The sequence below is a fragment of the Calidris pugnax genome, unplaced genomic scaffold, assembly GCF_001431845.1.
Source record: "Calidris pugnax isolate Ruff unplaced genomic scaffold, ASM143184v1 scaffold175, whole genome shotgun sequence".
Taxonomy (NCBI): Eukaryota; Metazoa; Chordata; class Aves; order Charadriiformes; family Scolopacidae; genus Calidris; species Calidris pugnax.
This window is the reverse complement of record NW_015090888.1, coordinates 658,618-670,774: the sequence shown is the minus strand read 5'-3', so window position 1 is coordinate 670,774 and position 12,157 is coordinate 658,618. Positions and strand designations below refer to the sequence as shown.

Sequence of the window (12,157 nt, the reverse complement as noted above, 5' to 3'; positions counted from 1 at the left end):
TACAGCAAAGAATTCACCAGGGACATTGCCAATCTCAAAGATGTAGATTGGAATGATTGTGTCTCCTCAGTGAAAGTAATTGGCCAGCCTTGGGTGGCTTATGAGCACATCAACTATACAGGCCGGTTCCTGGTACTTGAGGAGGGAGAACACAGCTTTGTTGGTAAGGAGATGAACGATAAGATCTCTTCCCTGCAGCTGATCACTGAAGATCTGCACCATCCCCAGATCACTCTCTACGAACATATCAACTATCAAGGGAAGAGCAGGGTGATCAAAGAACCAACCAACCTGGCTAGGGGACATGACAACGACATCGTATCTTCTCACAAAGTCCAGAGAGGTGCCTGGCTGCTGTGCGAACACAGTGATGGAAGTGGCCTTCGTTACATTGCGCGAGAACACGAAGTCTTCCCGAATTACAAGGCCATCAACTTCAATGACAAGCTTTCCTTTCTGCGTCCCCTCCGCCCCGGCAAGGGATGTGGCTGCTAGGCTGCAGACCCTGTGGCGCTGAGGGAAGATGCAGCCCCAGCAAGAAAATTCCAGCCCTAGATCTCTCTCGATTCAGCCGGTGCTCGTATCGCTCTTCTCAGAGACAGCGCGTGAGAGAGCTCTCTCCTGGGCTGCCCTGCAGATCTGGATTTCCCACACCCTGCTTTGCGCTCTTCTCCCTTCCCGTACATCCCCACCAATGCAAGAAATGATGGCCTTTGGTCAAATGAAAGAGATTCCAAGGCAAGAGACATGCCAGGGGTGTGTAACCTGCCGCCCCTGTGCCTGGCATTCCCATACCCTGCGCTGTCTCATGGAAAAGCATCGCGTGTTGCTTCTGCTGCTAGATGCCTAAACAAAACGTTAGTATATAACCAGTATCACTTACTTTGTCATTTGTAATTCTTTTTACAATGCACTTCCTTTACCATGGCCTCTGCCGCTTTTTTTTCTGTATCCCACTTTGTGCTTTTGCCATTAAAGAAGATCTTGAAAGCAACAACGGGTCTATTTCATGTATTGTTTGTGGTTTAATGTAGATAAATATTGCCCTTCCGTGATGAGATATCTCTGCATGTTCAGGGAATGGTTCACGCAGTCACCTGTAAACATTTGTCATGGATCTCCCCTGAAAGGTCTTATCTCTTTCTATTCTCAGTTGTCAGTAACAGTGGCTTCAGGCTTGACTCAGCTAGACCTAAGATCTTGGTGAGCATGTCAAGTAATGCTCTGATCCTGGACAAACTCTCACCTGGAGACATTACTTAATTACTACAAGATGGATTGTATCTCCACACATTGATCATACTAACGATATAGTCTTCTATGGTCCTAAATTATAGAATCAAACAGAAAATTTTGATAAATTTGAATTAATTGGTTAATCACACAACAGGAAAACCTCTCTGATCTTTTTAAACTTTTGTTATCTTGATATGGGGTGAGGAATCATTTTGAAATTATGGTGTTTCAATCAGAATGGAAAATACCCTTCTTCTAAAGTTACCCCCATTGCGATTCTACATTGTAATGGCATTTTACTGTTGTAACGGTCTCAAGAGTCACCACATGGTACGTTCTACCACAGGCCAGGCTTAAACACTAGCTCAAGGCCCTCCAACACACCAAGCAGTGCCAGGGGTCATCACTGGGACAAGCATGCCAGGAATCCTGGGGGCTCCTCTTTGTCCTTTACCAATCCATGGGTATGGCAAGCCACAAACTAGATCTTTCATAGGGCAAAGAGGCAGATGGAGGATGAAAAGGCAGGCTGCAAGAAGTGGCAAGCTCCAGGAGAAGGGATGCTGAAGCATCTGAAATTCAGTGTTTTTCAAGCCTGTCCTGAATCACAGAATGACAGAATGACAGACTCACAGAATGGTTAGAGTTGGAAGGGACCTTAGAGATCATCGAGTTCCAACCCCCTGCCATGGACAGGGACACCCTCCACCAGACCAGGTTGCTCAGGGATGGGGCATCCACAGCTTCCCCGGGCAACCTGTTCCAGTGCCTCACCACCCTCACACTATGACCTATGGTTCAAGATCGTGACTCTGTGTGTTTACTCTTTACCTCCAAAGCAGTGCATTAAAAGCCACAGGACAGAGTCAACTTCAAACTACTTGCATTTGGCATATGAACTACTTGAGGCCTTCTTACAGATATGCAATCACCAGCTGTTTCAAGAACTGGTTTGCCCTGTCCAAGTTGACCTGGGGAGCAGAGAGTTGCAGCTCTGTGTCATCCCCGTCTAACGGCACCTGCACTCCCCGAGCCATGTGCCCTGGTCTTGGCTGGGATAGAGTTGACTTTCTTACTAGGGGCTAGGATAGTGCTGTGGTTTGGATTTAGGGTGGGAATAGTGCTGATAACACACTACTGATTGAGGTTGTCGCTATGCAGTCAAGGACTTTTCTGCTTCTCACACCGCCCCTCCAGCGAGGGCTGGGAACGCACGACAAGTTGGGAGGAGACCAAAGGGATATTCCATACCATGTGATGTCGTGCTCAGGCTATAAAGCTGGGGAAAGAAGAAGGAAGGGGGAGACATCTGAAATTGTGGCGTTTGTCTTCCCAAGTAGCCATCACGTGTGATGGAGCCCTGCTTTCCTGCGGATGGCTGAACACCTGCCTGCCCATGGGAAGTGGTGAATGAATTCCTTGTTTTGCTCTGCTTGTGTGTGTGGCTTTGGCTTTACCTACTAAACCATCTTTACCCCAGCCCAAAAGTTTTTTCACTTTTCCTCTTCTGATTCTCTCCCCCATCCCAACCCGGGGGAACGAGCGAGCGGCCGCGTGGTGCTTAGTTGTCCTCTGGGGTTCAACCACCACACCACGTGTTACGGCATCTGTCACACAGCTCCGTGTTGCAATGTTTATCTGGCTGTGTGCTGAGCTCCCGTTTGCCATGATTTTATTGTATTTATCCCTAAGAACAAAGCTCAGAACGTGCTGCTCCATCATCTGCTGGGGTTTGTTCCCATCTTGAAACAAACGCTGCAGGCTATGCCGACCTCTTGTGTTCCTCTGCTGGGCTCGTGCGGGCAGGTGCAATGGTGATGGCTCAGGCTCCATGTGTCTTGGGTCACTTCTTCTTTTAAAGGGATTTCAAAATGGAATTCAAAGAACTCGGAGCATTCTCCCTACTCTGGGCTAAAATAACTTGGAAACACTGGGCACTCTCCAGGTAAAGGCAGCTGTGCCCAGAGAGAGGAGATGGTGTACAGGGAGGGGGAAAGCAAGCACTGGCACCTTCCAATGTGGTCAGTAGCAATGGTATCAGTGGGTATGTGGTATGCAGTCTTCTCAGCCTTCCCAATAAGGTAAATTAGACTCTGCAGAGCTCTCTTTGTCGCCTTTAGACCTCTTCCAGAAGGCCCAAGCACAACGTTTTGCTCAATATATAGCAAAGCCGCCAAACACCATTATGGTTTTGTTCCCCGTACTAATGCGACTCTCCAGTAGTGAAAACCTTTTGGAGCTGTAAAGCAAGTGGCAAGTGCCATCTTCTGTCCAAATCCATTTGGGGAAAACATTATTTTTGAAGTCCTATTGAACGATTCTATGATTCTATGTCTGAGGGATCCTTTTCAGCATCTCAGCACAACAATGACATTACATAGGTAATTACCGACTGGTAAGAGGAGAGTGACTATTTACGTCTCTAATTATTTTTCCTAAGGAATACATGTAATGATATTTCCTTTGTGGAACTGCCATTTCTTAAAGAAGAAAGAAGGTATTTTCTTATTTTCTTGGCATATATAGCTGAAAATTTATTTACAGCCAGGATGTCTCTGAATCAGGTAATTGTTCAAGGCGGCTTGAACACCATGTGTTTAACTAAGAGGTGATACATAAACAGACGGGACTTTCCTCTGCTTCGTTAGAAACGTCTGCAGAACAAGTTCAGACCTGTTTGGGTGGCCACAGAACATAAAACTGGGGCTTAAGGTCAGATCTCGTCTACCCAGAAAGACGGTGATTATTACACATTAACCACTTGCCTCATTTCCTAACTATGCCATATTGCATTGCTGATTAGATAACAAGGTCTTCTGAAAAATTTCCTAGAGTTAGATAACAAGGTCTTCTGAAAAATTTCCTGGAGCTGATTCCTCATACCACCTCAGATCTCAGGTCACGGCTGGGCTTGATGCATTGATGGATCATAACTTTTGACTGACAACACATGGGGACTATTCTCCAACCATAACTTTTGACTGACAACACATGGGGACTGTTATTGCTTGGTGTTTAAAGCAAGAATTCCATTTGGCCTGACTTACAGACTCTGGATCCAAATTTCATTCAGAAAATATTACATAAAAGCTGAAACATTTAAATCCCTGTGTACAATCATTAACTGCAAAAATAATATTCCTCCTCCCTTCAAACTTCTGTAACATATGCATCACATCACTGTTCTCACTTTCTGGGTTTTTTTTTCCTATTACTTGACTTCTGTAACATATGCATCACATCACTGTTCTCACTTTCTGGGTTTTTTTCCTCTTACTTACACCAAAAGTTACTGTTGGGCATTTCAGCACTGCCTGCACAGTTCTCAAACCTATACTCAGATGACCCTACAGGAGAAATTAGCCCTCAGAAGTGAATGCAGCTTAAGGCAGCACAAATTTTAATTTCCACCAGGAGTTCAGAGGCAATCTGAGGACAGACTCCACAGAGCTTCAGCAGCTGCATATACAGCAATACAATTTTTGGCTGCCCCATTGTCCAGAGGAGAAGGATCCTGCGGAAGGACTTCAATTCTAGGGTAAAGAATGGCATCCTCAGTAACACTGGTTTGGCACTGGCATGTTTGTTCAGAGGAGAATCTGTGAACCAGTTTTGAAACTCCTACTGCAAAGGAAGTACATCAGGATGGTGTAAATTCTTTTACATGCTCGTTAATTCACATTCAAATGGAGAATCATGCATTTGAGGGCAGATAGCAGCTTTCAAAATCCTAGTTAAAAGCTCTGGAATCACACAAATAATAATATCAGCGAGCAGACTGTGTCTCACAATGGAAGAAACTACGGGGCCATACCTGCAGGTGGATGATCAATACCAGGGCCCTTTGGTTCACTGTTCCAGGGTTGTGATGAAGCTCCTCTGGATCATCTGTGCGAACGAGCTGCTCTTAACCTGTAGTGGCAGATCCTTCACCCAGGCAGCTCACCATCAGAGAAGTGGAGGGCAACAAGAAGACGGGATATTCTGCTGCACGTGTCTAAATCTCTTTTTTTTTTTTTTTTTTTCTATTCTGAACAATCGATTTAACATTCTCTTGGGGAAACTCAAGCTGTTTTTCAAACACAGAATTCTCAAATTTACTGTTTGCAAACTTGCAAGCTTTCAGTCTTGCTTTCTGTCTTGCTCCTTTCATCCAGTACTGGTATTCCCCCAGCTTGACATGACCGCTGCTTTTCATCTATGTGCCCAACACTGAAAACCCATTGCAGGAAGCAGGGCTGCAGCAACTTCTTTTTCATATGCATCTTCAAACATATTTTTACCCAGCAACACAGCCACCCCACTTTCAGTTCTGTGGCTGATTCTTCCTTTAATTTCTTCTTGGTTTTCTTAGCCAGAATATTCCTGCCTCTTGTGCTGTTGTGGTTTCTTGGCAGTGCCTCATTTGACTTTGGGTTGATGATAGCAATAATATGGCTAAGCTGAAATTCTCCATCCTTGTAAAGAAAATCTCAAAGAACGCAAAGCATGAAGCTGACAAAAGCAGTGAAGAGAGACCTTTCTGCAGAGATCCGTACAGATCACCAGGAAAATAATTGTGACGTGGTGAAATGAGGGCAGCTGCAGCAGGTTATTCCTATAAGGAATTCCGAGTCTTGGAAAAAGCTTGCCTCCGTTAATTCAAATTTATCAAAATTTTCTGTTTGATTCTATAATTTAGGACCATAGAAGACTATATCGTTAGTATGATCAATGTGTGGAGATACAATCCATCTTGTAGTAATTAAGTAATGTCTCCAGGTGAGAGTTTGTCCAGGATCAGAGCATTACTTGACATGCTCACCAAGATCTTAGGTCTAGCTGAGTCAAGCCTGAAGCCACTGTTACTGACAACTGAGAATAGAAAGAGATAAGACCTTTCAGGGGAGATCCATGACAAATGTTTACAGGTGACTGCGTGAACCATTCCCTGAACATGCAGAGATATCTCATCACGGAAGGGCAATATTTATCTACATTAAACCACAAACAATACATGAAATAGACCCGTTGTTGCTTTCAAGATCTTCTTTAATGGCAAAAGCACAAAGTGGGATACAGAAAAAAAAGCGGCAGAGGCCATGGTAAAGGAAGTGCATTGTAAAAAGAATTACAAATGACAAAGTAAGTGATACTGGTTATATACTAGCGTTTTGTTTAGGCATCTAGCAGCAGAAGCAACACGCGATGCTTTTCCATGAGACAGCGCAGGGTATGGGAATGCCAGGGGCAGGGGCGGCTGGAATTTTCTTGCTGGGGCTGCATCTTCCCTCAGCGCTCAGCTTCCCTCAGGGTCTGCAGCCTAAGAGCCCTATGCCTTGCCGGGGCGGAGGGGACGCAGAAAGGAAAGCTTGTCATTGAATTTGATGGTCGTGTAATTCGGGAGGTTTTCAACAAATGACAAAGTAAGTGATACTGGTTATATACTAGCGTTTTGTTTAGGCATCTAGCAGCAGAAGCAACACGCGATGCTTTTCCATGAGACAGCGCAGGGTATGGGAATGCCAGGGGCAGGGGCGGTTGCCCGGGGAAGCTGTGGATGCCCCATCCCTGAGCAACCTGGTCTGGTGGAGGGTGTCCCTGTCCATGGCAGGGGGTTGGAACTCGATGATCTCTAAGGTCCCTTCCAACTCTAACCATTCTGTGAGTCTGTCATTGTGTGATACATTCTCCAGGCTGCTCTGGGGCTTGAAAAACACTGAATTTCAGATGCTTCAGCATCCCTTCTCCTGGAGTTTACCACTTCTTGCAGCCTGCCTTTTCATCCTCCATCTGCCTCTTTGCCCTATGAAAGATCTAGTTTGTGGCTTGCCATACCCATGGATTGGTAAAGGACAAAGAGGAGCCCCATATCAAGATAACAAAAGTTTAAAAGGATCAGACAGGTTTTCCTGTTGTGTGATCAACCAATCAATTCAATGTGTCAAAATTTTCTGTTTGATTCTATAATTTAGGGCCGTAGAAGACTATATCATTAGTATGATCAATGTGTTGAGATACAATCAATCTTGTAATAATCAAGTAAAAACAAAAGTTTAAAAAGATCAGAGAGGTTTTCCTGTTGTGTGATTAACCAATTAATTCAAATTTATCAAAATTTTCTGTTTGATTCTATAATTTAGGACCATAGAAGACTATATCGTTAGTATGATCAATGTGTGGAGATACAATCCATCTTGTAGTAATTAAGTAATGTCTCCAGGTGAGAGTTTGTCCAGGATCACAGCATTACTTGACATGCTCACCAAGATCTTAGGTCTAGCTGAGTCAAGCCTGAAGCCACTGTTACTGACAACTGAGAATAGAAAGAGATAAGACCTTTCAGGGGAGATCCATGACAAATGTTTACAGGTGACTGCGTGAACCATTCCCTGAACATGCAGAGATATCTCATCACGGAAGGGCAATATTTATCTACATTAAACCACAAACAATACATGAAATAGACCCGTTGTTGCTTTCAAGATCTTCTTTAATGGCAAAAGCACAAAGTGGGATACAGAAAAAAAAGCGGCAGAGGCCATGGTAAAGGAAGTGCATTGTAAAAAGAATTACAAATGACAAAGTAAGTGATACTGGTTATATACTAGCGTTTTGTTTAGGCATCTAGCAGCAGAAGCAACACGCGATGCTTTTCCATGAGACAGCGCAGGGTATGGGAATGCCAGGGGCAGGGGCGGCTGGAATTTTCTTGCTGGGGCTGCATCTTCCCTCAGCGCTCAGCTTCCCTCAGGGTCTGCAGCCTAAGAGCCCTATGCCTTGCCGGGGCGGAGGGGACGCAGAAAGGAAAGCTTGTCATTGAATTTGATGGTCGTGTAATTCGGGAGGTTTTCATGTTCTCGCGCAATGTAACGAAGGCCACTTCCATCACTGTGTTCGCACAGCAGCCAGGCACCTCTCTGGACTTTGTGAGAAGATATGGTGTCGTTGTCACGTCCCCTAGCCAGGTTGGTTGCTTCTCTTATCACCCTGCTCTTCCCTTGATAGTTGATATGTTCGTAGAGAGTGATCTGGGGATGGTGCAGATCTTCAGTGATCAGCCGCAGGGAAGAGATCTTATCGTTCATCTCCTTACCAACAAAGCTGTGTTCTCCCTCCTCAAGTACCAGGAACCGGCCTGTATAGTTGACGTGCTCATAAGCCACCCAGGGCTGGCCAATTACTTTCACAGAGGAGACAACATCATTCCAACCTACATCTTTGAGATTGGCAATGCTCCTGGTGAATTCTTTGCTTAAGCCCTGGAAGTTGCCATGCTCGTAAATGGTGATTTTTCCCATCTCAGTAGGACTTCTGTAGTTTGGATCCCTTGCTGTAGGAGCTGGATGACAGCCTTCAGGAAAGGAAAACAGAAAATAAGCAATGCTTGTGAGAAGCCTTTTCCCATCAGACACAAAATGCTGGAGGGGGGCGGGGGATGAAGGAAAAAAGGTGAAGTACAACACTTCTTGCAGAGGATAAGTATAGCAGCAGCTGGACTAGAATGATGGAATGACATAGAAATTTGCATTTGGAAGAAAAAAGTAAAATGAGATATATACACCCAAACCGTCCAGTTTGATTTAGTTGTGTTTGTTAGTTTATGTATATGTGCAAGGGACATCTGAGCATTTAGTTTAACATCTTACTGGTATGGCTTAAATAAGAATGAAATAAAATACATAACGTGTGATAAATCTTTCAGTTGATAATTGACACTGCATTTGAGAATTACTTTAGAAATTGGCGTTTATTGTTTGGACTAGATTTCATGATCCACATAATATTACAAGTAAAGTGGTAGCGAGACATTCAATTAATTTCTAAATGAAAGCACATTTTGTACTGTAAATAGGAAAACATCTACTCTGTTAAGGTGAGAACTGAACTTCTACGCTCACTGAAATACCTTATTTCTCTTTTCATATGAAATTCTACTGAAATCAAGAGATTCCTGCTCTTGACACAAGCTAGAGAAGCAATGAAGTTCAAAGCAGCAGCTCTTGGAGTCAGACTAAGGTTCAGGTTGTGAATGTCTTTTTGTAGCACTGTTACAAACACTCCTATCTAATTCCACATGAAGTTGTCTGGAAACAGACAAAGAATCACAGCATTTCTTAGTAAGAGCTGCAGGAAAAGAAACGAGTGGCCAGTTAAGATAACAGCTCCCTTTCTAAATCACGGAACAGTCATCAAAGCAAAGTTTTGGGAGGGAAAAAAGCAGCTACTCCAGTTGATTCTGGGAAGGGATGGGAGAAGATCAGCTCAGCCCAAGTAAGCTGAAAAGTCAGACTACAATTGCAAGACCTGAGCAACATAATCAACATTGGAAAAAAAATCAAGCTTGAATTTCACTTTAAAAAACCCCTTTGCCCTTGGATTAAAAACATTTAAGCATTTATTTTTTTTTACAGTTGTAATTGAATTTATGGAGGCTGTGGCTACCCAAACCTTAATATATCAATCATTCAGCACTCATATAAAGACCCTCTGTCTGCTGCTTGGGGCTGCCCAAGGAGCCGTTGAAAGTTTCCCTGTAAAAATGTGTGCATCTCACCTTGATGTCGGCGCCTTGGCTGGGAGAGCTGATGGCACTTCCTCCAGTCCAGTGCTGCTCTTTGCAAGAGGTGCCTCGCTTTTATAGCTTGCACCGGCGCCTTGTGAAACACCCCATTCCACAGAACTGGGAAGTGGCTGATGTTACCCTCAGATGTCAAAAACTGCTGACGACTTTTTTTCAATTTTGATCTTTCCATAACCTGTAACCCTCATGACCCTTGTTCCAAAGCCCATTGTAGAAGCAAACATCTTGATAAATCTTAGAGCTTTGGTTCTTGTTTGTCTTTATTCTCCATAAAACCATCTGAATCCCAGTAATAAAACCGTAACAAAGTATTTTGTGATGCATGGGCTGTTGAATTTTTTTTGCTTGCCTGGGAACCACATTTAATACCCAAAGGTTTCTATGTGAGAGAGATATTGAGGTGACAGAGGTGGCACTGAAGTAGCTTTTTTATTATTATATATTTTACTTTCCTCTCTCTCACCTAGGTAGCCATTTGAGCAGCAACAGGGATGCAGCGCTAGTAAAGCATGTCAAGCATCTATACTAGTGCACGTAGCATGGGCAACAAACAGGATGAGCTAGAAGCCATTGTGCAGCAGGACAGCTATGACATAGTTGCCATTACGGAAACATGGTGGGATGATGGTCATGACTGGAATGCTGCAATGAGTGGGTACCAGCAGGAAATAAAGCAGCTTGGAGATAGAATCATAGAATCATCTAGGTTGGAAGGGACTTTCAAGATCAGCTAGTCCAACCATCAACCCAACTCTGACAAAAACCATCACTAAACCATATCCCCCAGGACCATGTCAACCCATCTTTGGAACATCTCCAGGGGTGGTGCCTCAACCACTTCCCTGGGCAGCCCATTCCAATGCTTGATAACGCTTTCTGTGTAAAAATTTTTCCTAATATCCTGAATCTGATCTGGAACTGCTATGTATTCCTTCTCATTGCAGTGATATTCAGGCCCCAGGACAACACAGCCATGAATCATCCATATCAGCAGATGGAATGAGTGGTTATGTACACTACCAGACCTCATAAATCCAACAGAGTGATAAATGAGGTGGGAAAACCAAGTCAGATGTCTTTGAAAAGGCTGGGAACAACCTCCCTTTGGGTATGAGTGAAGCCACAGCACACCATCCAGGCTCTCCTCTGCAAGGAATCACAACAAGCAGATATACCAGAGGAGAATCTCCCGCATTGTTTAAGAGATGACCACCGATAGCTGTTCCCTGGACACCCTGCCTCAGGAGGGAGGAGACAGGGAGGGGAAGCAGAATGAGAGCATCACTATCAAAGAGGAAGAGATCAGTGACCTGCTAAGGCGCTTGGATGCACACAAGTCTATGGGACTGGATGGGCAACACCCAAGAGTGCTGAAAGAGTTGGCAGACGTGCTCGCCAAACCGCTTTCCATCATTTACAGGAAGTCATGGCTGACTGGGGAGGTCCCAATGGACTGGAGGGCGGCAAATGTAACACCCATCTACAAGAAGGGCAAAAAGGAGGATCCAGGAAACTATAGACCATCAAAACGCACATAATGGGCAACCAGGGGATCAGGCCTAGTCAGCATGGGTTTATGGAAGGCAGGTCCTGACAAACAAACCTGATCTCCTTGTATGACAAGATAACCAGATTATTGGACGAGGGAAAGGCTGTTGATGTTGTATACCTGGATTTTCGAAAAGCATTCAATACTGTCCCCCATAAAAATCTGGTGGAAAAACTGGCTTCACACGGCCTGGACGAGCATACGACCTGCTGGATCAAGCACTGGCTGACCGGAAGGTCCCAAAGAGTGGTGCTCAATGGATTCAAATCCAGCTGGCGGCCAGTCACAAGTGGTGTGCCTCAGGGCTCAGTGTTAGGACCATTTCTGTTTAACGTCTTTATTGACAATCTTGACAAGGACATAGGGTGTATCATCAGCAAGTTCACAGATGACATCAAGTTAAGAAGGGGTGTTGATTCCCAGGAGGATAGGGAAGCCCTACAGAGGGACCTAGATAGATTGGATCATTGGGCCAATATCAATGGCATGAGTTTCAACAAGGGCAAGTGCCAGGTTCTGCACTTGGGCCACAATAACCCCATGCAGCGCTACAGGCTGGGGGAAGTGTGGCTGGAGCTGCCTGGAGGAAAGAGACCTGGGGGTTCTAATTGACAAACGGCTGAATATGAGCCGGCCGTGTGCCCAGGTGGCCAAGAAAGCCAATGGCATTCTGGCTTGTATTAGAAATACCGTGACCAGCAGAAGTAGGGAGGTGATTGTCCCCCTGTACTCAGCACTGGTGAGGCCACACCTTGAGTATTGTGTCCAGTTTTGGGCACCTCAATACAAGAGAGATATCGAGGTGCTGG

At 44.7% G+C, this 12,157-nt stretch overlaps 2 protein-coding genes across 2 annotated transcripts in view; one reads left to right on the top strand and one right to left on the bottom strand.

Moving 5' to 3' along the window:
* The window catches only part of LOC106891175 (epidermal differentiation-specific protein-like), a 2,971-nt gene extending 1,974 nt beyond the window's left edge, over window positions 1-997 (top strand). Inside the window, exon 2 of the mRNA XM_014947509.1 lies at window positions 41-997. Within this exon, the coding sequence (XP_014802995.1) occupies window positions 41-495 (455 nt within the window). The 3' untranslated portion in view covers window positions 496-997. The remainder of the gene's footprint in view (window positions 1-40) is intronic.
* A 6,690-nt stretch (window positions 998-7,687) lies between these two features.
* On the bottom strand, window positions 7,688-9,893 carry LOC106891177 (epidermal differentiation-specific protein-like). Its single transcript, XM_014947511.1, has 2 exons — window positions 9,773-9,893; window positions 7,688-8,569 (listed from the first exon to the last, which is right to left on the bottom strand). The coding sequence occupies exon 2, from the start codon at window positions 8,514-8,516 to the stop codon at window positions 7,989-7,991; it is 528 nt and encodes a 175-aa protein (XP_014802997.1). The 5' UTR covers window positions 8,517-8,569; window positions 9,773-9,893; the 3' UTR covers window positions 7,688-7,988.
* Window positions 9,894-12,157: the final 2,264 nt, after the last annotated feature.